The 23,552-nt window shown below is 37.5% G+C and overlaps 5 protein-coding genes, 1 non-coding gene and 1 pseudogene across 17 annotated transcripts; 6 read left to right on the forward strand and 1 right to left on the reverse strand.

Annotated features, from left to right (window-relative positions):
• The first annotated feature begins 66 nt into the window (after positions 1-66).
• Trnai-uau lies at positions 67-157 on the forward strand. Its single transcript is given in 2 exon segments — positions 67-104; positions 122-157. It is a non-coding gene; the product is annotated as a tRNA-Ile (tRNA).
• Positions 158-556: 399 nt separating this feature from the next.
• LOC124313027 (nucleolar complex protein 4 homolog B-like) lies at positions 557-2,645 on the reverse strand. Its single transcript, XM_046777693.1, has 8 exons — positions 2,447-2,645; positions 2,062-2,376; positions 1,755-1,995; positions 1,505-1,696; positions 1,272-1,443; positions 1,049-1,212; positions 787-983; positions 557-718 (listed from the first exon to the last, which is right to left on the reverse strand). The coding sequence occupies exons 1-8, from the start codon at positions 2,585-2,587 to the stop codon at positions 599-601; spliced, it is 1,542 nt and encodes a 513-aa protein (XP_046633649.1). The 5' UTR covers positions 2,588-2,645; the 3' UTR covers positions 557-598.
• Positions 2,646-3,010: 365 nt separating this feature from the next.
• Positions 3,011-6,507, forward strand: LOC124313133 (SEC14-like protein 2). 4 transcript variants are annotated; one of them, XM_046777876.1, is made up of 9 exons: positions 3,011-3,221; positions 3,758-3,888; positions 4,498-4,567; positions 4,640-4,683; positions 4,748-5,087; positions 5,511-5,791; positions 5,869-6,008; positions 6,085-6,233; positions 6,297-6,507. In XM_046777876.1, the coding sequence occupies exons 2-9, from the start codon at positions 3,841-3,843 to the stop codon at positions 6,431-6,433; spliced, it is 1,209 nt and encodes a 402-aa protein (XP_046633832.1). In that variant the 5' UTR covers positions 3,011-3,221; positions 3,758-3,840; the 3' UTR covers positions 6,434-6,507. The 4 variants fall into 4 exon arrangements, with proteins under 4 accessions (XP_046633832.1, XP_046633833.1, XP_046633834.1 ...); XM_046777877.1 differs by lacking the exon at positions 3,011-3,221 and adding an exon at positions 3,479-3,624; XM_046777878.1 differs by lacking the exon at positions 3,011-3,221 and adding an exon at positions 3,480-3,704 and having other exon boundaries at positions 3,772-3,888.
• Positions 6,508-7,067: 560 nt separating this feature from the next.
• On the forward strand, positions 7,068-9,259 carry LOC124313151 (SEC14-like protein 2). Its single transcript, XM_046777905.1, has 8 exons — positions 7,068-7,204; positions 7,457-7,526; positions 7,614-7,657; positions 7,742-8,081; positions 8,212-8,492; positions 8,552-8,694; positions 8,763-8,911; positions 8,976-9,259. The coding sequence occupies exons 1-8, from the start codon at positions 7,157-7,159 to the stop codon at positions 9,086-9,088; spliced, it is 1,188 nt and encodes a 395-aa protein (XP_046633861.1). The 5' UTR covers positions 7,068-7,156; the 3' UTR covers positions 9,089-9,259.
• Positions 9,260-9,347: 88 nt separating this feature from the next.
• On the forward strand, positions 9,348-11,948 carry LOC124313140 (annotated as a pseudogene).
• A 126-nt stretch (positions 11,949-12,074) lies between these two features.
• LOC124313174 (SEC14-like protein 2) lies at positions 12,075-14,528 on the forward strand. Its single transcript, XM_046777954.1, has 8 exons — positions 12,075-12,649; positions 12,935-13,004; positions 13,087-13,130; positions 13,208-13,547; positions 13,636-13,916; positions 13,976-14,115; positions 14,186-14,334; positions 14,399-14,528. The coding sequence occupies exons 1-8, from the start codon at positions 12,602-12,604 to the stop codon at positions 14,470-14,472; spliced, it is 1,146 nt and encodes a 381-aa protein (XP_046633910.1). The 5' UTR covers positions 12,075-12,601; the 3' UTR covers positions 14,473-14,528.
• A 277-nt stretch (positions 14,529-14,805) lies between these two features.
• On the forward strand, positions 14,806-19,057 carry LOC124313163 (SEC14-like protein 2). 9 transcript variants are annotated; one of them, XM_046777938.1, is made up of 14 exons: positions 14,806-15,324; positions 15,524-15,593; positions 15,668-15,711; positions 15,778-16,117; positions 16,219-16,499; positions 16,569-16,708; positions 16,787-16,935; positions 17,003-17,820; positions 17,887-17,915; positions 18,001-18,197; positions 18,270-18,385; positions 18,574-18,666; positions 18,732-18,819; positions 18,879-19,057. In XM_046777938.1, the coding sequence occupies exons 1-8, from the start codon at positions 15,277-15,279 to the stop codon at positions 17,098-17,100; spliced, it is 1,170 nt and encodes a 389-aa protein (XP_046633894.1). In that variant the 5' UTR covers positions 14,806-15,276; the 3' UTR covers positions 17,101-17,820; positions 17,887-17,915; positions 18,001-18,197; positions 18,270-18,385; positions 18,574-18,666; positions 18,732-18,819; positions 18,879-19,057. The 9 variants fall into 9 exon arrangements, with proteins under 9 accessions (XP_046633894.1, XP_046633893.1, XP_046633895.1 ...); XM_046777937.1 differs by having other exon boundaries at positions 18,732-18,780; XM_046777939.1 differs by having other exon boundaries at positions 18,736-18,780.
• The last annotated feature ends 4,495 nt before the right edge of the window (positions 19,058-23,552 follow it).

Raw genomic sequence — 23,552 nt, forward strand, 5'->3', positions numbered from 1 at the left:
GTGAAAGTAAATCTGTCCGGAAAAGAATTTCACGGTACTGTACGTTAGTTTGCTCTTCGTATCTAGGCCCTAGTGGCGCAATTGGTTAGCGCACGGTACTTATATGACAGTACTCTATGCTATGCCGTGGTTGTGAGTTCGAGCCTCACCTAGGGCAACCCTTTTTCTATTAGTTTTTGCGGTTTAATTGTTAAGAATTTACGACATTCAGTGTTCACTTACTAGTTCGTACACGAATTCCATTTCCTTGCGCTCCAATGTCCAGATGATGACATCCTGACCCTACTCTAACATATTCACACTAAGGACTAACCATTATTATCTCACGGTTTGGGTTTCCAAGTAGCTTAACTGTGATGCGTCCCAAACCAATCTGAACCGTTGGAGTTTAACTTACTTTCTCAGCCGACTCGCACAACTACTTTCCGACCGTACTGAATAAAGGTTTTCGTGAGTAACATAAATAGGTCAATCGAAAATCTATTGGTGTTACGAAAACCACGTAAAACCCAGACTAGGCCATCCAAATTGTAGATTTATCGGACAAAGAGACAAATTGTGATGGAAATGATTTTTATTCCAATGTTAAAGAGACATTTCACAATTCAAAATAAGCTGAAAGCTTTTCGTGTTTCACACAGGCAAACTTGGTTGGTTTTTCGAAGTTGATTGGAATATCGTCTGTAGGGTATTTACGCTTTAACTCTTTCTCCAACAGCTGCAGAAAGATTCAAAATACTTGTATAAGATAACGGTATTAGAATAATCATTATTGAACAGACTCACATCTTCCAAAGTAGTTTCCAAATCTTGGCTGACATCCCACTCAAGTTTCGGCAGGTCTCGATCAATAAATTTAGCTGTATTTGCTATCTCTGGCAAAACGTGAGACTGCAAGGTTTTGATTTCCCATAAAGAACTTTCAGTTGCTTTGCAAGCATTTAAATCCGTTTCACTCATTATGTATGGGTCATCAGTTATGTCTATGTTTTCAAAATTATTCGAAGTAAATACCAAGCGGAATACGTGAAATTACAAAATTAAATACCTTTTTGATCTTCTGGGCGATGCATTAATCGTACAAGTCCACGATGTCTAATCATCAAGTTGCCTACAAAGTGTAGAAGTAGTATTACGATGTTCGCTGGAGCAATCAGCGCCAATCGGGACAAACGCTTTGCGAAGGCTGCAGCTATATATTCTGGAATATGTCTAAAGTTGAATCAATGTTAATTAAACGAACCACACAAACAGGAAGTAAATAATGTTACGTTGATGTCATAAACAAATCCAAAAGGTAAAAAAATCGCGCGCGATATTTGACGAAAAGCACTCCAGGTTCTAAGAGGGCGTACAATTTTGTGTAAAAGTCAGGATATTCTAAGTTATGGCTTTGCATCAGTAGGAAGACTCCGTGAAGAGCAAGAATGCTTACAGCTCCGCCTACAAAATCGAAACATGTATAGTCAACCACGAAGCATTTAACTGAAATTTTCTTTCTCACCAATTCGGTACGACTCCATTAGAAAATCTGTGAGTAACAAAGGTTTATCTAAATGCGGAAGAACTTTGTCCGGCAGAATTACAAGCACTCGTTTGTACAGACTGGGAGTCAGAGGATGTTTTAACAGTTGCTGCCAAATGATACTGAAGAACTGTTTGGCTCGTCCGTAATTCCACTTGAAATGGTTTTTATCTAGGTAAGAAAATTTTGATTATTCAGTACTAAAATAATTAAATTTGTCTGATATTACTGGAACAAAAAAGTTTGGTTTTTTCTTCCTCCTTGGGTGGAGTATTGTGCAATGTAATGTGTTCCAAAATATGAATAAGGTTCTTGAGAAATTTTTCATCAACATTGCTTTTGCCTTTCAGTATTTTGGCTAAGACACGAAGAAGATGAAACAAAATGTCCTCATACTCCATGAATTCCTGAAAGCGAGTGAGTAATGGAGTAGCTTCCTTTTCAAGACTGAGCATGTGCAACATTAGCTTCTGTAATTAGAAAATAATTCATGTAAACAAGTGTTTAATTGTTACAATTGTTTTCTCAAAACATACCTCTAGGAACTCATGAGGAAACATATGCTCCCTTCCTTCAGGCAATTTGGGAAGGGGATGCTGACCTTCTGCTTGAAAAAGATGCATGAGATGAACAAGAGAAAGTTCTTGAAGACTGATTTGCTCTGCAGCAATAAGTTTGAAGAGCCGATCTTGAAATTCTTGATATCTCTCTCTGCTCCATTCTCTGACTTTTTTATCTGCATCTGTTTCCAATACTGGGCCTTGCTCAGATAGAGAACCATTTGCAATGAAATGGCAGAAAATTTTATCCAAAGCTTTGATACTGGCTTTGACTACGGCACTCTCATCACTCTAGAGATCCAACGTGGAAATGTTGCATTGTTTAAATCACGTGTTATCGACATTTTTAAAAACAAAATACCTCTAGATTGGATTGAATGTCGATGATGTTATTGATGTTTTTACGGCTTTGGATGACTTCTTTAGTTTGAAGTTTAATGCTATCAAATATTTCTCGTTGATTTTGTTTGGACTCACGTTTTCGTGTTGACGGGGCCGCCATTTTCAAAATGTGGTGTTGCCAAGTCTTCTATTTTCAGCTTCTTGCAAGATTTGCGCGCACAAATTTTTTGGAGGAGGGGGAGTTGGATTTTCCATTTTTTGGTCATTATTATTTTAATTCATCGCATTTTTTATTAAACATACGTTTTATAGAAACGTCCTTACGAAATTTTAAGTGGAAAATTACAAAATTATTTTATTCTTTTTTTGTTTATTAGATCTTAACGGCGAGCGTGATCGACCTGAATAAAAAAACTGTCGACCTACTTGACCATCCCTCAATATTTATTTGTGTGTCGTAATACATTTTCAATTAAGCTGAATAAAATGTGTCAGTGGCAACTGGCAACGTACCAATTTCGCAAATTGTATGTCAATTATTTTCAAGCAAGTTTCTGGCAACCTTGATTATGTATTCATTCTTACATTGATGAAGTCTCTGATTAGTGATTTTGCGCTGATCTAGTGATCTAGTGACCAACTTCTCACGGTAATCGCAAGGAAAAATCGCACAGATTGTGTTTAATTTATCAACCTGTTCGGGGGTTCACCATCTGTGAGTGTCATCGTGTCATCATGACTCAACAAGAATCTTAAAGCTGGTGAGGTCGTCTAGACACTTTGTTTCCTTTGATGTAAGTAAAAATAACAGATTACCTATTTGTACCAAAAACAATAATTGTTATCCAACAGCTCCGCTACCACGTTCCCTCCCTCCCCCCCCCCCCCCCTAGAGTTTCTTAAGGGTGAACGAACACTAGTTTTACCCAAGAATTTGGTCGTTTCCCTCCGGGCTCACCTATAGGCTACCTGTTATTAGGACAAGCTGGCTGCTGTTGGCCAGGCCATACAGGTGTTTTCTTATTTCAGCCTCTCTTCAGTAGAAAAGAAACTGTTGGCCTGTTGCTCAGTTCGTAGTACGCTCGTCTTCATTCACGACGTGTCTGACGACTGTCCTTGATATTGTAACATATCCGGTTCGGCCTTCACACTACATTGTAAAGTGCCAACAGTCTCACACGTTGTTATTTTGTCGAGGTAATCTTTTGATCGTGACTTACAAGTTCGTTGAACTTACGTCTCAGTTATTGCATAAGACTCGCGTGTCCAAAACATTTGTAGGAAATAACAGTTTTGCAAACAAAACAATAGGTCTGTTATTCATTTCCAGATCTGAAAAAACAGGAAGTGTTAATAATCGAAACGCCTGGCAGATTAGATACGAGTTCTCCCACACTGCTACTTTTTCACGAAATGAATCTCGACCAGCTCAACAACGACCAGAAAACTGTGTTAAAACAGGTATGTTACATTTTTACTTTTTCTTTCCATGTTATCTATTATAGCATCTAGAAAATTTGCATGATACCTTCAGAACAGGTTTCTGAATTAGTTGTCTACGAATTTCTGATTGAATAAGATGATATTAATGAAAATGCGGTCAAAGTATTTGGAACCCAGAGGCAGTTACCTACATTTCGCTTCCTGAAACTTCCCGTCTCCGCTATCCCGAGGCTCAAATCATTACGCACGAACCAATTCGATTTCCCTACTCGAGAGCTATTTTGCATGTGTTGAATTTAGTCAAATTTTAAAAGCACTTTCTACTCAAAACTTACACATGTTTTTAGTTTTACAACTTTGCTTCCGAGATTTATGTCGTGCCATAAAATCATAAACCGTTACGTCGTTACCTTGTTAGTTTACTTTAAGCTTTTTTCTTTATTTACCATCGTGTTTGAAAATGATGATGTACACCTGTTCCTCTTTCAGAAAACCCCCAAAGTGAATTAGAGCCCAGATTATTGCGCAATATAGTTACAAGTCACTCTTGTTTACTGTTGTTGATTGGTTTGCGCAGACTGTTGGTTCTGTTACGTGTTAATGACTTTTACATTAAATTCTCGACAGTTTCGCGAGGCGGTGAAAGACTGCAAATTACCTGAATCGGACGATGTCTACCTTCTACGATGGCTCGTCGGTATCGTAGCCTGAAGTTTATGCAGATTTTTCCGGATTGGTTTAACCCGTTATTTCTTTTTTTTAAATCTAGCGCGTGATTTTGATTTGGCCAAGTCGGAAAAGATGCTCCGTAATGTAAGTGCTTTGATATTTTTGCCGATTATTTTTTGGGTTAATACTTTGTTTGTTTTATAAATAGTCAATGGAATGGCGTCGCAAGTACAAAGTGGACACGATTCTACAGGATTACAAGACACCGGAAGTTCTGACCAAATATTTCGCCTCTGGTTACACGGGTGTGGATAAGTTGAACAGCTACACGGTGGTTGTTCGATATGGGATGATGGATTTGAAGGGCATCCTGCTATCAGCTAAGAAGAGGGACTATTTGATGCACGTTATTGAAATAGTGGAGAGAACCTTCTTCACGGTTAGAAATAATCCTAAGAAGTTTAAGAAGTCCCCCGATTCGATTGCCCAATCTACCGTAATATTTGATATGGCCGGATTCTCAATGCGCCATGTCACCTTCAAACCAGGTACTGTACCGGTACATTTCCTAACTTTTACCGTAGCCAAAGGGAAAACTTTTTACTTCTAGAAACATTTTGCCATGCCTATTAGCTATTTTTAGGTAACAGTTGTTAGGTAGTATTACGATGAAACTGCGTTCTATTCCGGGAGAAAGTTTGATGATGCTTTTCTTCCATTTGCTGGATATATTCGGTACATCGGGTACGGTAATAAAGTAAAACCCGCTGTCGGCTTTCTCCGGCCAAAATAAAAGACAAGCGATAGAAATTGAACAATTGCAAGAAACCCCAAATTCGGACCATTGCCTTTTATATCTGTGGTACACGTATTAGAGCACGATATTCGTGGGGGGAAATGTTCGTTTGTTATTATTTAGGTCGGTGTTAGTACGAATTAGTGACGTTTGCCATTTTTCTGGTTTTCCGTAGCGCTGGATACGGCCATTCAACTGGTCCAGTTGTACGAAGGAAACTACCCGGAATTGCTCCGCCGTGTGTACGTGATTAATGCCCCAAAGATCTTCTCCGTCCTGTTCTCTATGCTGAAACCTTTCATGCACGAGAAAACCAAAAACAAGATTCAGATCTACAGCCACGATGCGAAACAATGGAAAGCGGCCATTCTGGAAGATTTCGATCCTGAAGAGTTACCTGCCTGCTACGGTGGAGCTAAGACTGATCCCGATGGAAATCCTAATTGCATTACAATGGCAAGTTCTTTTCACTCTCCTATTTTTCAAATTTTAAATTATTTTCGTGAAAACTAATTGATTTATCTTAATATCAGGTTAATATGGGAGGAGAAGTTCCTAGGTCGTATTATCTCAACGGGAAATGTAATATTTCCGATAAGAAGCCCCTATCAATTTGCAGTGGATCAAAGGAGAAATTAGAATTTGAAATCACGCAAGCTGGCTCCGTCCTAAAGTAAACTTGATTTTAAAATTGTGCAAAAAGGTATAATTTTATTAATTGATCCAATTTATTACTCTTCTTATCTCAGATGGGATTTTCATTCCGACGAAAGCGATATCGCTTTTGCCATTTATCGGAAACAAGGAAGCGAGTTGATTTCCATCGTCCCTCATGATCGAGTGGATTGTCACATGTCACCGGAAGAGGGGGAAATCTTTTGCGACTATGTTGGCGTCTGTAAGTCAACTGTTTGATTATCTAATCTTATTTATCCTTCATCTAATTTATGTTTTCTCAAAGATGTCGTCGAATTCGACAACACCTTTAGCTATTTACGCTCAAAGAAGATTTGGTATTCGATCACGATTGAATCGTCGAAACCAGTTTGTCAGAATGGCAACAACTTGGATTATTTAGATGCAGAAATCTGCAACTGAATCAATAATGCGTTTGCCCGTTTAGATATCAAGGGTCATAATTTTGTTACTGATTAAAAAACAACCAAAACAGGGATATCTTTATAACCCCCCCAATAGATAAATATTTTTGTTATCATAGACGTTTTTGGGTCTTAATAAAATATTTAAAAAGTTTTTTACCGCAGTGGATAACAATCACATGATTTATAATTACTTGAAGCTTGTGTATTGAATGCATATGTTTCCCTTCAAGTTAGGTCAAAATAACCACTAGTGTTATAACAAAGGTAGGAAATTTCAAAATCAGTTAACAGTTTCAAAGCAATTGTTTTCTTCAGGTAAGTAAAACAAAATGCTTTTCTCTTCCAGATTCAGCTTGCTATTGTTGTCTATATTTAAGTTAAGATTATCCTTATCTTATTCATATGCTTCAAGGGCTATTTTTATTATTATTATTTTTTTTTTTGGGGGGGGGGGGGGTTCACGTGTTGTTACAAGCATCTTTATCGATGACACCGATAGAGATACTACATATCTCTCTCGACCTTCAGAACGTTCGCGGAGGCACTGCAATAAAATTGTCGTTGGGCCGCTGATTCCACCTGTAATAGTTATGAAATTCGGTTGTTGATTGCAAACTTTGTTGGGCGATTAATACTTCGGTACTCTACATAATCCGATCATCCATTTAAAAGATTCGTTAATCGGAAAAAGCTTTGTTCCAGTACTTCCTTCTACAAAATGGACCTAAATCAACTCAGCGATGAGCAGAAAACCATTTTCAAACAGGTAATATTCTGACTTTCTTCTACATATTTTCCTTAGGTTATTTTTACAATATTACATAAGAAACCCAAGTAATCTGGTTGTGGAATTCGCGAAATTAGTTTTACCTGTGTTTTATATGTAAGATTCTTCATCGCATCAGTATAACAAATGAAATTCGATCTATTATGCTCAATTAAATACCCACAAATTCTTAAATTATTTTATGATGCTTTAATAGAGCCAAATTTTTTTTTCATTTGTCATTCCGCACAGTTCCGTGAGGCGACTAAAGATTGCAAATTACCGGAACCTGACGACACTTATCTTTTGAGATGGCTCGTAGGTATTGTCATAAAGATCAGAAAGTTGAATACTTGTTAATCATTGGTTGTAGTTTATGATACTTTTTCTTTTTTTCCTTTCTTTACAGCGCGTGATTTTGATTTGGTCAAATCTGAAAAAATGCTCCGAAATGTAAGTGAAAACTGAAACGTAATTTTTAATCAATATTTTTGGCAAGCACTATTTATTAATTTTTTTAATTTTTTCACCAATCAGTCGCTGGATTGGCGCCACAAAAATAAAATCGACTTATTGATAGATAGCTATCAGTCACCGGAAGTGTTGACGAAATACTTTTCTTCCGGGCACTTGGGGGTGGATAAGTTTAAAAGTTACTTGATTCTTTTCCGATTCGGAATTTCAGACATTAAAGGAATTCTGCATTCATCCAAGAAGAAAGATTGTGTATTGCACATAACTCAAATCCTCGAAAAAAATTTCTTAATGGTTAGAAACGATCCATCGAAGTACAAGCGTTCACCCGATGCAATTGCCCAGACATGTGCTATTATAGACTTGGAAGGATTCTCCATGAGCCACGTCACGTATAAACCCGGTATAGTATTTAAGATAAACAGTAAAGAATATAAAACTTATGGTGTAACAGAGCCAATGATGTTTGGCAGTTTGCTCTCTCTTTGAAAGCCCTAATAATCTGCTAAATCATTTTTCTTGGATTTCTGTAGTGATAGATGCGGTCATTCAGTGTATCCAGATGTACGAAGCCAACTACCCGGAATTGCTCCGGCGTGTTTTTATAATCAATGCGCCCAAGATTTTTTCAATTCTCTATTCCATCGTGACACCTTTTATGCACCAACGAACGAGGGATAAAATTCAAGTCTACGGCCACGATTCCAAGCAATGGAAGGCGGCCCTTCTGGCAGACATTGATCCCGATCAGCTTCCTGCTTCTTACGGAGGAACTATGACCGATCCTGATGGAAACCCAAACTGCATAACTAAGGCATTTCATTTTATAACTAGCCAATTTCAACCTCTGACCTAACGTTCTGTAAAACGCAGGCCAACATGGGCGGAGTAGTTCCGAAATCTTATTATTTCAGCGGCAATAAACCAGACGTTGGAAACAAAAAATCCTTGTCGATCTCAAGAGGATCAAAAGAACAACTGGAATTCCAAGTGAAAGAAGCATCTACTATTTTAAAGTAAATTTTCGTTTCTAAATTTTACGAATGCAAAATTACAACTTTAAACTTTTTTACTCTAATAAAAGGTGGGATTTCCATTCAGAAGAGAGCGATATCGGCTTTGCAGTTTATCTTAAAGAAGGAAGCGAATTAATTCCAGTTGTTCCACCTGAACGTGTGGATTGTCACATGTCAGCGGAAGAGGGAGAAATCCCTTGTGACTCTACCGGTGTTTGTAAGTCAACTATTTCATTATCTACATTGCATGTCTTTAATATTTAGTTATCTATTTCTTAAAGATGTCGTCGAATTCGACAACAGCTTTAGCTACCTGCGCTCGAAGAAGATTTGGTATTCGATTACGATTGAATCGTCGAAACCAGTTTGTCAGAATGACAACTTGGATTATTGAGATGCAGAAATCTGCAACTGAATCAATAATGCGTTTGCCCGTTTAGATATCAAGGGCCATGATTTGGTTCCAAATTACAGGACTAACCTTATGACCCCCAATAGATAAATATTTGGTTTACTATAGAAGTTTTTTTGGTCTTAATAAATATTTTAAAAGTTTTTAACGGCAGTGATTACCAATCACATGATTTACAATCGCTTGAAGCTTGTGCATTGAGTGTGTATTTAAGTTATCGCAAAATAATGACTATTGTTAAAATCAAAATTTCAAAATTAGGTAACAAGTAAATACTAAACAATTTCAAAGCAATTGCTTTCCTCAGGTAAGACATTTTTTTGTATGTTTTTCAATTCCAGATTTCACTTGTTCGTTGGTATTTAAAAGGTACTTATTTTTAGGTAAGATTGTTCTCATCTTATTGCTATAGATGATTGTGTGTTGTTATTTTTTCCCCTTCATATGTTGTTATAAACATCATTATCGGTGTCACCGACAGAGATACCAAATATCTCTTTCGACCTTCGGAACGTTCGAGGAGCCACTGTAATAAAATTCCGCTGTCGTTGGGCGATGATTCCACCTGTAATAGTTATGAAATTCGGTTGTTGATTGCAAACTTTGTAGGGTGATAAATACTCTAGTACTCTACAGAACCTTGTTATTCCGTTTAAAACATCAATTAGAAAAAGCCTTGTTCCAGTACTTCCTTCTGCAAAATGGACCTAAATCAACTCAGCGATGAGCAGAAAACCATTTTCAAACAGGTATTATTCCAACTTTCATCTACACATGTTTTCCTTAACTGAATTAGCGCTTAAGAAACAAAACATTTAAATAAGAAGTTCAATAATAATCTGATCGAAATGATGACCGCAAACTCACTGGGAAATCAGTTTTACACTTGCATTTCTTAGATCCTGTATCGCATCAGTATTACAAATGAAATTCAATCTATTATGCTCAATTAAATACCCTAAAATTCTTAAATTATTTTATGAGGCTTTAATAGAGCCAAAAAAATTTTTCATTTTGTCATTCCGTACAGTTCCGTGAGGCGACTAAAGATTGCACATTACCGGAATCTGACGACACTTACCTTTTAAGATGGCTCGTAGGTAATGCCAGGAAGTTCAGAAAATTAAAATTTTTATTTACTGGTTGTAGTTCATGACACGTTTCCTTTTTTTTCTTAACAGCGCGTGATTTTGATTTGGTCAAATCTGAAAAAATGCTCCGAAATGTAAGTGAAAACTGAAAAGTAATTCTTTATCAAATATTTGACAAGTTAATATATATATTTCCTAATCTATTTTTTTTTTTTCAACACACAGTCGATGGATTGGCGCCGAAAATATAAAATCGACTTATTGCGAAACGGTTACCAGTCACCGGAAGTGTTGACCAAATACTTTTCTTCCGGGCATTTGGGTGTGGATAAGTTTAATAATTACTTGCTTCTTTACCGCTACGGAATGACAGACTTGAAAGGCATTTTGCATTCATCCAAGAAGAAAGATGTTGTATTGCACGTCATTCTAGAAGCCGAAAAACATTTCTTAATGCTTAGAAAGGATCCATCGAAGTACAAGCGTTCACCCGATGCAATTGCCCAGCAATGTGTTATTGCAGACTTGGAAGGATTCTCCATGAGACACATCACATATAAACCCGGTATAGTATTTAAGATAAACAAAAATAATGTAATAAATTATGGTGTAGCAACAGAGCCAACGATGTTTGGTAGTTTGCTCTCTCTTTGGTAACCCTAATAATCTTCTGAATAATTTTTCTTGGATTTCCGTAGCGCTAGATACGGCCATTCAGTTGGTCCAGATGTACGAATCCAACTACCCGGAATTGCTCCGGCGTGTTTTTGTAATCAATGCGCCCAAGATTCTTCCCATTCTTTGATCAATGGTGATACCTTTTATGCACCAACGAACGAGGGATAAAATTCAAGTCTACGGCCATGATTCCAAGCAATGGAAGGCGGCCCTTCTGGCAGACATTGATCCTGACCAGTTACCCGTTTGCTATGGAGGAACTTTGACCGATCTCGATGGAAACCCAAACTGCATTACTAAAGCAATAAATTTTGAAGTAACAAATTTGAACTGCTAGCTAAATTTTCTGTAACCTGCAGGTCAACATGGGTGGATTAGTTCCGAAATCGTATTATTTCAGCTGCAATAAACCAGAAATTGGAAACAAGAAGTCCTTGTCGATCCCAAGGGGATCTAAAGAACAACTGGAGTTCCAAGTGAAAGAAGCTTCTACTGTTTTAAAGTATAAATGTTTGTTTTTCTATTTTAACAAAGCAAAATTACACATTTAACAGTTCTTTACTCTAAAAAAAGGTGGGATTTCCATTCAGAAGAGAGCGGTATCGGCTTTGCAGTTTATCGTAAAGAAGAAAACGAATTAATTCCAGTTGTTCCACATGACCGTGTGGACTGTCATTTGTCAGCGGAAGAGGGAGAAATCCCTTGTGACTCTACCGGTGTCTGTAAGTCAACTATTTCATTATCTACATTAGCATGTCGTTATTACATTTAGTTATCTATTTCATAAAGATGTCGTGGAATTCGACAACAGCTTTAGCTACCTGCGCTCGAAGAAGATTTGGTATTCAATTTCGATTGAATCGACGAAACCAGTTTGTCAAAATGAAAACAACTTGGACTTCTTAGATGCATAAATTTGGAACCGAGTCAATTATGTCATCGACATTTGGGATATCGTAGAACTTTCGCTCGTCAATTGATTGAACTTAGTTCTAGTTTTCAAAAAAATTTTTGACTGAAATTTGGTTGTCGCTACAACACGTTCTCTGCTGATTAAACGACAGTAATGTTTACTATGCCCAGACTAGATTTGACTTACAGTAACGAAACTTGTACACGCCCATTCAAAACAAAAAAACAAAAAAAATAATAGTAATAATTATTATTATCTAATAACCAGTTTCTTTCACTTTGCTACAGGGAGGGGTTTGGGTCGAACCCGAGGTTCTTTTGAAAACAAGTTTCTTGTTTTCCTCAGGGTCAGAAGTAGATTTCCTCGTTGAAACATCCTTTTTTTTAGTAGTTGAAAAGAAACCGTAGCCTAAACTTGTAGTGCACTGGCCCTTCTCTGATTTAAAGTTGACTCGTTTATTATTGGTTTGTTTATTATCTGTTATTTTTAACCAAGAGTGTTGCCCAGCTTCCCCCTTCCGCCGTAATCGGAGATACTACGTATCTCTCTCGACCTTCAAAACGTTCTTGTTGACAGTGTAAAAGCCAACGCTAGTGTCACTGTTTACGAACAAACTATTGAACGTAAACTACAGCGCAATACAAGTTTGAGTGCTTCGCAAAAACGTACGTGTGCTAAACATTTGCAGCTACTTACCATCCAATCTTTAGACATTGTGATTTCAAATTAATAGTTCGAAACAGGGAAGGTTATAGAAAAAGAATCCTCCAAGGTTGGAAATCTAGCTTCGTCACACTTGGTTGCGTTTACAAGATGGACATGAACCAACTCAACGATGAGCAGAAAGCTGTTTTCAAGCAGGTAATATTCCGACTTTTCATCCACGTATTTTCATTTTGTCTATTGAGAGCATCAACACGCAAAACAGGTTGAACCAGTGCTCGCATTAAGGAGCTTCAAGCGAACAAAATAAAAAATGTGTGAAAATGGTTAAAGCGGTCGGTTCATCAAACTCCCCCAAAAAGTAGACGGAATTTTTTAATCTAACGTATTGCAATCGAAATTTACATCCATTTTCGCACTAACTGAGCTAGCTAAATTTCTTATAAATCTGGGATGATTATGGTTCGAATTTATTCCGTACAGTTTCGCGCGTCGGTTCAAGATTGCCAATTACCGGAATCGGACGACACTTATCTTTTGAGATGGCTAGTTGGTATCGTTATGAAAAATATAGTTAACAGATGTTTATCATGAATTTTAAGTGACATTATTGTTTTCAATTTCTTACTCTATAGCTCGTAATTTCGATTTGGCAAAAGCTGAAAACATGCTCCGTAATGTAAGTGAAAAATAATCTTGATCGAATTCTTTGATTTTAAATTTGGCAATTAATTAGTTACCTTTTTCACCACAAAGTCTTTGGATTGGCGCCGAAAATATAAGGTTGACTTATTGAATGACGGCTATCAATCGCCGGAAGTGTTGACCAAATACTTTGCTGCTGGGCATTTGGGTGTGGACAAGTTTAAAAGTAACTTGCTACTTATCCGATACGGAATGATAGACATCAAAGGGGTGTTGCTTTCGTCCAAGAAGAAAGACTATGTAATGCACGTAGTCCAAATAGTCGAGAAAACTTTAGCAATGTTTAGAAAGGATCCAATGAAGTACAAGCGTTCACCCGATGCCATTTCTCAGGCATCTGTTATTGTAGACTTGGAAGGGTTCTCCATGAATCACGTGACATTTAAACCCGGTATAGTATTTCACAATATAACTATTAAGTTTGTTCAAACAAATAATTTGCTTGTTTATTTTTCTCTGATTTCCGTACGTTCCCGTAGCGCTGGATACGGCCATTCAGTTGGTCCAGATGTACGAATCCAACTATCCGGAATTGCTCCGGCGTGTTTTTATAATTAATGCGCCAAAGATTTTTTCAATTCTCTATTCCATTGTGCTACCTTTTATGCACGAACGAACGAGGAATAAAATTCAAATCTTCAGTCACGATGCAAAACAGTGGAAGGCGGCCCTTTTGGCAGACATTGATCCCGATCAGCTTCCTGCTTCTTACGGAGGAACTATGACCGATCCTGATGGAAACCCAAACTGCATAACTAAGGTATTTCATTTTATAACTAGTCAATTTCAACTACTGGCTAAATTGACTGTAACATGCAGGTGAATATGGGCGGAGTAGTTCCCAACTCGTATTATTTCAACTGCAAGCCAGATACTAGAAATAAGAAGCCTTTGTCGATCTCAAGGGGATCGAAAGAACAGCTGGAATTTCAAGTTAATCAAGCTGCCACTGTCCTAAGGTAAACCTAAAATTTCTTTTGTGTAAAAAGAGTGCGCAACTACAAAGTTAGGTAATTATATTTTAAAAAGGTGGGATTTCCATTCGGAAGATAGCGATATCGCTTTTGCCGTGTATCGCAAACAAGGAAGCGAATTGATTCCGGTGGTCCCATACGATCGCGTGGATTGCGACTTGTCGGCTGAGGAGGGAGCAATTGATTGTTATGACACCGGTGTCTGTAAGTGTAAACTATTTGATTGGATGTTATTGTTTGTATACCGATCTTTAATTTTCTTCATCAGATATCGTGGAATTCGACAACAGTTTCAGTTACTTCCGCTCAAAGAAGATTTGGTATTCCATTACGATTGAATAGTAAAAGACAACAGTGGAATTTTGACATGGATTTGATATAATCCCTTAGAATTTTATCTTTGCTATAGTAAAAAAAAAAGAAATGGTAACGTGTTTACAGACTTTACTTCAAGATGCGTAGTAAAAAAGTAGATATGAATCTATCGTACTAACTTGCGGGACTTTTAACTCGTTAAAATAGAGTTACAGGTGGTATGCATGTTATCATGTTCTTTATCCAGTTTATCCATTATGTAGCATTCTTAATCGAAAAAAAACTCATCACTAATAACCTGAATTTTTTTTTTTTTCATATGAATCTGTACGATTTTGTTATGATTTTTGACGAATGACATTGGCATGGAATGCCACTGGATCAACAACAACAATATGTGTTGTTGGTTTCGCTAAGGGAGTTGAAGCTGTATCCTTAAAGTGAAAGTTGGGGTGAAAGGAACACGAATAATATTTTAGTTAGCTTCGAGCGCTTAATCGCGGAGTGAAATTCGGATAACTTTTACTGGGGTACGCGTATTGATGTCTATTCAGTATCCAAGCAACATTCGTCCCAGTTCTACCAGAAACTTGTTCTGTCTCAAGTCTGCTGCTAGTGCACTTTGAAAATTATCTTTCATTATCTAACGTTTCCCATTCTACGCAACGGCGTGTTACATCTTAAAAAGTACGACCTTTAGCCTTTTTAGTGATTCCCCCAAAACATCTGCGCTGTTTTTTTATTATTGGCTTCAGTTGTTAGTGTAAACCGAACGGTCAGAGAGTACGACTCTGCTCGTTTGTACATTATTTGTACTAACTTTCCACTAAAATGGATCTCCGTCAGCTGAACGAGGACCAGAAAGTTGCTTTAAAACAGGTATTGTCACTTTAGTTTCTCTTTTCGTGTATATGTCTGTGCAGATTTGGAATCAAAGTGAAAACACAAAACAGCTCAAGGATAGAAACCTATTCTCCAATCTAATTCAGCTGCATAATTTATTTTAGATTGTAATTCATCCTTATTTATGATTGCCGTATTTGATATTATTCACTTACTTTTGTCTTCATCTTTACAGTTCCGCGAAGCGGTCAAAGACTGCGACCTACCAGATTCGGACGACACCTACCTTCTGCGCTGGCTCATCGGTATTTAATCGCTAGATATTTCCAATAATGATCAAGTTAAAAGAATTCAATCCGTTACATTTGATCTATTTTAGCTCGTCAGTTTGACTTGGCCAAAGCTGAAAAGATGCTTCGGAATGTAAGTACAGATAAAATCTAAAGGAAGCCACAGATAATTATTCTTTGCATTTCTTAATTTTTCCAGAATTTGGAATCTCGTCGCTTCTATCAAATCAACCCGTGTCCAGAAAATTACGTTGCGCCAGAAGTGTTGGTCAAGTACTATCCTTGTGGCCAACTGGGCGTGGACAAATACAACAACTTTTTGATGCTTATTCGATTTGGATTGATTGACGTCAAGGGCCTCTTGCTTTCGGAAAAGCCGAGAGTTTGTTTGACATACATGTGTGAACAATTAGAGAAGGTTTACTTCCTGGCTAAAAAGGATCCCAAGAAATACAGGAGCTCCCCAACTGCCATCTCGCAGTCAACTATTATTATGGACATGGATGGATTCTCAATGCGTCACATTACTTACAAACCGGGTATGGTATCAACAATCCAACCTTTTCATTGACTTCATCCAATGAAATAATTATCTTTTAAAAAAAATAATTGCGATAATTTTTTTAAATATTTTGTGCAGCCCTGGACACCACCGTTAAAGTGGTTCAAATCATCGAGGGAATGTACCCGGAAATGCTCTATCGTGTATACATCATCAACGCACCCAAGATTTTTTCGGTTTTGTATTCAATGATATTACCCTTCATTGACGAGCGAACTAGGAAAAAGATTCAGATTTTCAGTCACGATTCTAAACAATGGCAAGCGGCCATTCTAGAAGATGTCGCTCCCGAAGAGTTGCCCGTCATTTACGGTGGAACCAAGACCGATCCCGATGGAAATCCCAACTGCATCACGTTGGTAAATTATTTTCTAGGGTCTTTGTCCATTTTCTAATTCTGAGTTTAATTCTCTTTTTAAAAATTTCAGGCAAATATGGGAGGAACCGTTCCAAAATCTTATTACATGAGTAACAAACTCGATATGAGCAATAAGAAGTCTTTGTCGGTTTCTAGAGGAGGTAAGGAGACACTGGAAATTCAAGTCAAAGAAGCCGGATCCATCCTTAAGTAAGTCGATTCCGCTTTCGTAACATAACTATATAAGCTACAAAGATAATATCATCCTAATTTTCCTCCCATATTAAGATGGGATTTTCATTCTGAAGACAACGATATCTCATTCGCCGTGTATCGGAAACAAGGCAGTGAATTGCTCCCCATCATTCCACCAAATCGGGTCGAGTGTGCCATGTCTGCCGAAGAAGGAGAAATATATTGTAACGAAACTGGAACTTGTAAGTGTAAATATTTCATCAAGTTCCTTTGACTTCTTAAAATTCATTGGCTATTCATTTTCCCCAGATGTAGTCGAATTCGACAACAGCTTCAGCTATTTCCGCTCTAAAAAGATTTGGTTCTCAGTTACGGTTGAATTGACATCGATAAACAAGGAAGAGTGATATGCACGGCTATCTACATCATCTACATAAAGTGCCATATTATTAGACAATGTGAGTCGAAAAAATTGGTGGTCCTTTTTTTCATTTTTAACATTTGATAAAACAATCCTTGTAGACACTTATTAAATTGACTTAACTTGATTTAATTAAAGTTTATTGAAAAATAGCTTCATTTAAACAAAGACAATTGGTCATGCTCGAGTGAACTAGACTATCTAGGTGGTGTCCCCTATGTTATACTCCCCCCCACACTGAAATAAAATGTGATCACGATAAAAGGTATAGCAAAAGTTAATAAAAAAACGACGCAATCAAACCATTGGAGAAAAACTTCGCAGAAAAAAGTGGCATCATTTTTTACGTTCGGTGATCAGTGACAGTGTGTACGTGAGTAGGGCTTACTAGAAGCAGACAATTTCTGTTGTCATACTGCAAAGTGACTAATACAGCTTCGGAAGCGGAATTTTGTCAATCTACAGCTTTTCATGGCATAATATTATTATTTTTTTTGTACTTTTTAACGCTTTTTAAACAACTTCGCTCTTGCCGCCGAGGTTTAAAAACTGGCAGAGTGGCAGCATCGCTTAGCAGTTTCCACAAAAATTCGTCTGAAGTCTGCATTCTGCATGACTTCTTCAAAGTCATATTTAACGAGGTCCTGTCGCTTGTTTCTAATTCATTAGAAGACAAAGTCTACCGGAACATCAATAAGGTGAGAAGGTGCGTGAAATTGGCGTGTTTGTTAATTATCGACATTCTTGACATCTTGGTTTGTGCTTTTCTTAGGTCGCTCTCGGATCTGCTACTTGCCTACGGTATTTGTTTTATTCAAGTTTCTAACACCATTTTTTTAAATCATTTAAAAAATTTGTTGTTATGCTGAACATTTTGTATTCATAGTTCACAGTCGGAGTTTAGCCGCTTGCTTCCCGCTCTGGCTCTTTGAAGTTTGCAGAGATGCCAGAGTCCCGGAGATGCGGACGTTTATTGCATATCTGCAAATGGCAATGTTGCCCGTTCTTTTCAAGATGGCGGCTGGCATTCGACACGAGAAACGACAGCGTTCAGGAGTGATGGCTTTTCCCGGCTGGTAAAATGTATTTTCGCTTTACGTTCTCCTATAAAACACCAGTTAAACTGTAAAAACCGATCTGATGTGAAATCTTTAGAGTCTAGCTTAGAGAGTTTTGGCTAGCTCTTCCTGAGATTAGGCAATGCGATTTTTCGAAGGAATTGTGCATGTCACATGTTTGGTGTGTATTCTAGTCCAGCATGCTAAATGATTGTAAGTAGTTAATAGGTCAGTCAACATACATTGAATTTCAATCCATTTGTTCTTTCCTTTGGTTGGTTGGGATAATTGTAAGCTGTTTTTAGGGAATTGTATGGTCTGTCTTCATGCTTTACCATTCCATCACATTTTTTCATTTTGTATAATGTTTCAAATAATCGACTTTTCACTGTTTCCTATAGATTCCTGACTGGAGATTTTTGTGGTGTTGTGGAAGTGTGGACTACAGAAGCAGATTGCTGATTCAAATGTGTTCTTGCATTTCTTCTGTCGTGGTAAATGTTAGCCTTTTCTAGATCATTACTTAGTCTGTTTTCAATTTTTTTCAATTTTTTCCTAGCAAGCTTCTACATGTGCTGTACATTTACATTTGACTTCGATTACTTTAGGTTATTCACCACATAGTTAAACTTTACTCATGTCTTGGTGTAATTTTACACGTTAGATACTATCTGTTCATCTAAGTAATAAGAAATTTGTCAAATAGGTTTCACAGCCAGGTGAAGTCTGACTTCAATGCTGTCTATTGTGCTCATGGTTTTGTTGCATCCAGCTGATGATTGGTGTGATGAGCTGCTGCATGCAGTCCATCGTGCTGGTGTGGTGAGCTGCTTCTATCCAGTATGTGGTGCTGGTGTTATCCTTAATTGTTGCCTCTAGATTACTTACACGATTTTGGATTGTGGTGTTTGTGGTTGTATAAATAGTAATGTTCATAAATAGTAAAAGTTATTGCAAACTGATATCATGGTTTACAAATTCCTATCTATGTAATAGTGTTTGGTTTTACGCTGGAGATTGCTTAGTGAAATAACGAAAAATAAATAACATGAAGATTAATTTTGTAAGGAATTGCCTATATTGTCCCGCCTCCACCCACAATTCCTCCACTTTTTACAAACATAACATGACATAATAAACACGTACACATATACACACACATACAATTAGTTAACCCGTTGGCTGCCACGCCATACAACCCGTAGGTTGTTTTCTACTCTCTACGCGCCACGTCTGAAGGATCCATGGCCAAGGTGGGACTTGCAATTGCTGACAAGTCCGGGATGACACGGTGACAGGAGAAGATGGAATGCACAACCTCTAGAATCCATCACCGTATCGACAAGGGGGAAGTCCCTATGGTGCATTGCCTAACAGGGCCTTTCGGCGAATCTGGGGCTGGTACGACTGTCTGACCCCACGGCATGTAAACCATGAGACCAGACAGCGTGGGCCCGTGCTAAGGAGCTAACAAGAGGGGAAACAAAGGCGTGGCAGCCAACGGGTTAACTAGCAAAAACATATACCAACAATAAATGATGATCCGCGTTGAACCGCTCGTAAATCTGCCAGGAAGTTCTTGTAGTGGGACCCACAGCGATCGTGTCTCTGACCGCATGATGGGAGACATCTAAATTAGATAATAAATCAAGTAAGATTACTATGAACGAAAATATTCTGTCGTCATATCACCTTAGGTTGTTAGTTGGTGTCCACGAATATTGAAGAAAAATAAAAAGCTGCTGATGATACGCGTTGATTTTTTTCAGATACCAGCGACCTTCTGGTGTCCATCTCCTCAACGTCTCCACTCCATTACCTGAATAAAGACAAAACAATTCTTATTAAGTGACATGACAATGAAACTTGCAGATAGGTAACATTGATCAGGTTTTTGGCTCAAAACTTTAACAGCGCACTTTTATTTGCTTAAATCCTAACTAGCAATACTCAGTACATGTACAGTACATGGAACAAAGGTCACTTTCTGGTTTCATGCAAATTAAAAAAAAAAAAAAATACCGGAAGTATGCAATAGCTCCTCAACTGTTGGGCTGTCTTCAAATCAAACCAGTTATTCGTGATCATATTTGGGGTCGATTTGATATGATTCAAACGAAATCCAAAATTTGGCCAAAATCGAGAATTTTCCTATAGTTCAGGAAAATTTTCGAAACCGGAAGTACGCGTACGTAAAAAAGATTACATGAACTTTGTCACAAATTTGATGAGGATCACGAATATGTGGTTCTTTTGTGCGTCGAATGAATATTTACTAAACTACTGACTGAAATGAGAAAACCGGAAGTAGAAAAAAAAAACTAATTTTTAAAAATCTAACAAGTGAGCTTTGTTGGTGGAATAGTTATCGTCAGTTTTCACTAAAAAATTTCCACACAACAGCTGCCAATAAATGTTTAAAGAGATTTGCAAAGTAACTGGAACTGACTGTTTTGACAGCTGAAAATTATCGAAAAGCCATCTAGCATTAGAAAAAACAACGTCTAAGTAACACTTCGTTTGCGCGCAAGAAGGGCCTGATTTTGGAATTATAACACAAACACAGAGTTTAGCGCAATTAGATTACTAGTAGATAATCTAAGAAAATAAGTCAATTGTCGGGTACCTGAGCATAATCCCGTGGTGAGTGACAGTAGATGTATCGCTTCGGACCCGAAGCGATACATCTACTTAGACATAGAGTTACTACATAGACATAGAGTTTAACGCAAGTAGATAGATCGCTAGTAGATAATCTAAGAAAATAAGTCAATTGTCGGGTACCTGGGCATAATTCGGTGGAGAGTGACAGGCGGACTGAAGCGACTGGTCTAACTCGTCAGTGAAGTACGACAAATTGTTTAGCAGCATAATATGCAGAGAAGCTAGATGAGTGTGGGTAGCGAAGATAAGGATGGAGCAGAAAGTTGGTAGAAGTTACTCTTCTGTTATGGACAAAGGCCAGCATCAAGGATCTCTGAGCCAGTTCCAATAAAGAAACTGCGTTGTAGTTTGACATCGGCGGCTACTCGCGAAATCCAATGGCATATCACGCAACCTATTAATTCCTAAAGCAAAGAACAGAAAAAGGTTTTAACATTGCAGTGAGGCCCATAAATACCCAAACCAAGGTGGAACAAGTTTATTACATGATACAGCAAGAACATGGAAGCCCACCTTTACCTCAATCTGTTGTAGGCTTCCTATTACTCATTTCTTGCAGAGCTCTGTGAAGTGGGAGATGCAGGGAATGGCAGCAATACAATTTCATGACGCAACAACACTGTCAAGTGTTCAAAGGTGTAAACATCTTTCAGGCAAGAACAAACCTGTTAATCAAATGGGTGTGAATTTTGAGATTATTTTATTGCATTGATGGATGACGAGGTTGTAAAATTGGAAAGTTATGCTTTTTACCTGTAACCATACGTCCAATGCCACAACTATTGGGCAAAACAGCTCGAAGTTTTGTCTACCATGTGAGAGGATGATGCAGATGAAGCTGTGAGTTTAGGAAGTGTTGAGCAATTTTTTCTTTAAATGGGGTCAAAATTTAATCTGATGACTAGACGGCAGGTACATTGTCTAGAATTCCAAGTACAGTACACAATTAGTCGATTGGTCAAGTACACAGTGAATGATAGAAAATTTGCTACTATGTAGATAGAATAATCACAATAAGCTTACATGTAAATAATTATTTGATTTTGGGCAGTAAAACATAAAAATTCGAATAAAGAAGATGACATAACTTTTAACACATTTCGCCATTTTTAAAACAATACCGACACCATCTAGCGGCACACTGGATAATCGTCTGAATCATAAAAAACAACCGCTAGATGATGCTAGTGCTTCATGCAGACGAGACGATTGTCCCCAAACATGGTCCCAAGTCCCAACTCCCAAGGTAGAAGCTGAAATGTGGAAAATTGAAAGAATTCGAAAAGTGAAATCAATATTCAGCATAAGTTAACATTTATGTTTTTGAAACTGAAATTTGAATGAACTTGGTAGTATGTTAACTAAATGTTTTCACACATGTTGACCAGTCCATTTGTCATCATTTGCCACGTAATGACGACAATGTTGAAGCTGGCCACAGGAATTCTAAGCTGTCATTAATCCTGCAGCTAAAAATGGAATCAATAATTGTAATATCACGGTAATCTTACAAAATTTCTTATCTTGTCTTTCAGATGTGTTTTGTAAATGGTGAATCTCAAATGAATCCAAGAACTCGTCATTTCACTTCATTGACTTTCTTTTCCCATTTTAATAATGGTGAGCTGCAGTTTAAACACGCCAACTTAATAACATTTCTACATCTACAATTCATTGTGTTTGTCTTGAGGTTTTTGTTTGATTTTTCTAGGTGATAAATTGCAAGTACTTACCTGAGCAGCTGAGCTCTACCTTTCTGTGGTTCCTTTCAATTGATTCATTTGAGGTATTGCTTGCTGTCAATGCAATCTTATTTTAAAATTGACATTTAAATAATCTGTTTAGTTTAATCCCTCGCGGCCCTCGCCGCTGTTCCAGACCTTATGTACTAGTGGAATATGCAGAGAGATGTTGAACTTATTCCAGGTATCTTCTCAAAATCTTTTTTATACTGCATTCTTAGTCAATCATTTTATTTAATTTCAGGTTAACCCCTCGCCCTTGTGCTACAATTTGAAGATTTTGACGGTAACAGAAGAGCTTGCTTTCTATCAATAAATTTGATCAATATCAATAAATTAGGTAGATGTAGATAACTTACAAGTGCATATCTGGGCTCCTTTTCTGTGGCCCCGTTTCCCTAACTTACCACTAACCAACGTCCGCCGGTGGTCACTCACCCGCTGTGATAACCAGGAGGATAAGGAGGGCTCTGGTCGAACGGGGATTTGGAAGGCGCATGATCCGAGGAAAACTTTTGGAGGGTCATGAGTCTCACCAGGAAGTCTACTATGACTAAACGCTCCCTAGTAAAACTTGCCTCGCACTCTTTTCTCTTCTTCCTTTTCCAAGAATCTCCCTGGACATAGTCGATCAAGGCAGAGTTTCCCCTGTCTTGATTGACTGTATGTGGCAACTAAAGCAATGAATGAGAAAAGCGTGGAAATATGCGTCAGGTAGTTTTAAAGAATTATATAATTATGTTTCATTTGTAATAATTGTTAATATTTTACATGAAACATAAAGATTTGCTTTGTGCCGGATGCTATTGAATTATAATGTATTTAAATAATATAACTGTATGTTTTTAATAAAAAAATTTGTAATAATAGTTTTGATGTAATAAAAATTCATAGATATGTATAGTTTCAACTAATTATGAATGTGGTCTAAGGAATTTTTTGGGATGAGGAATTTTTCTTTTTTGGACGGCTTA

Source organism: Daphnia pulicaria, chromosome 9 (genome assembly GCF_021234035.1).
Source record: "Daphnia pulicaria isolate SC F1-1A chromosome 9, SC_F0-13Bv2, whole genome shotgun sequence".
Classification (NCBI taxonomy): Eukaryota; Metazoa; Arthropoda; class Branchiopoda; order Diplostraca; family Daphniidae; genus Daphnia; species Daphnia pulicaria.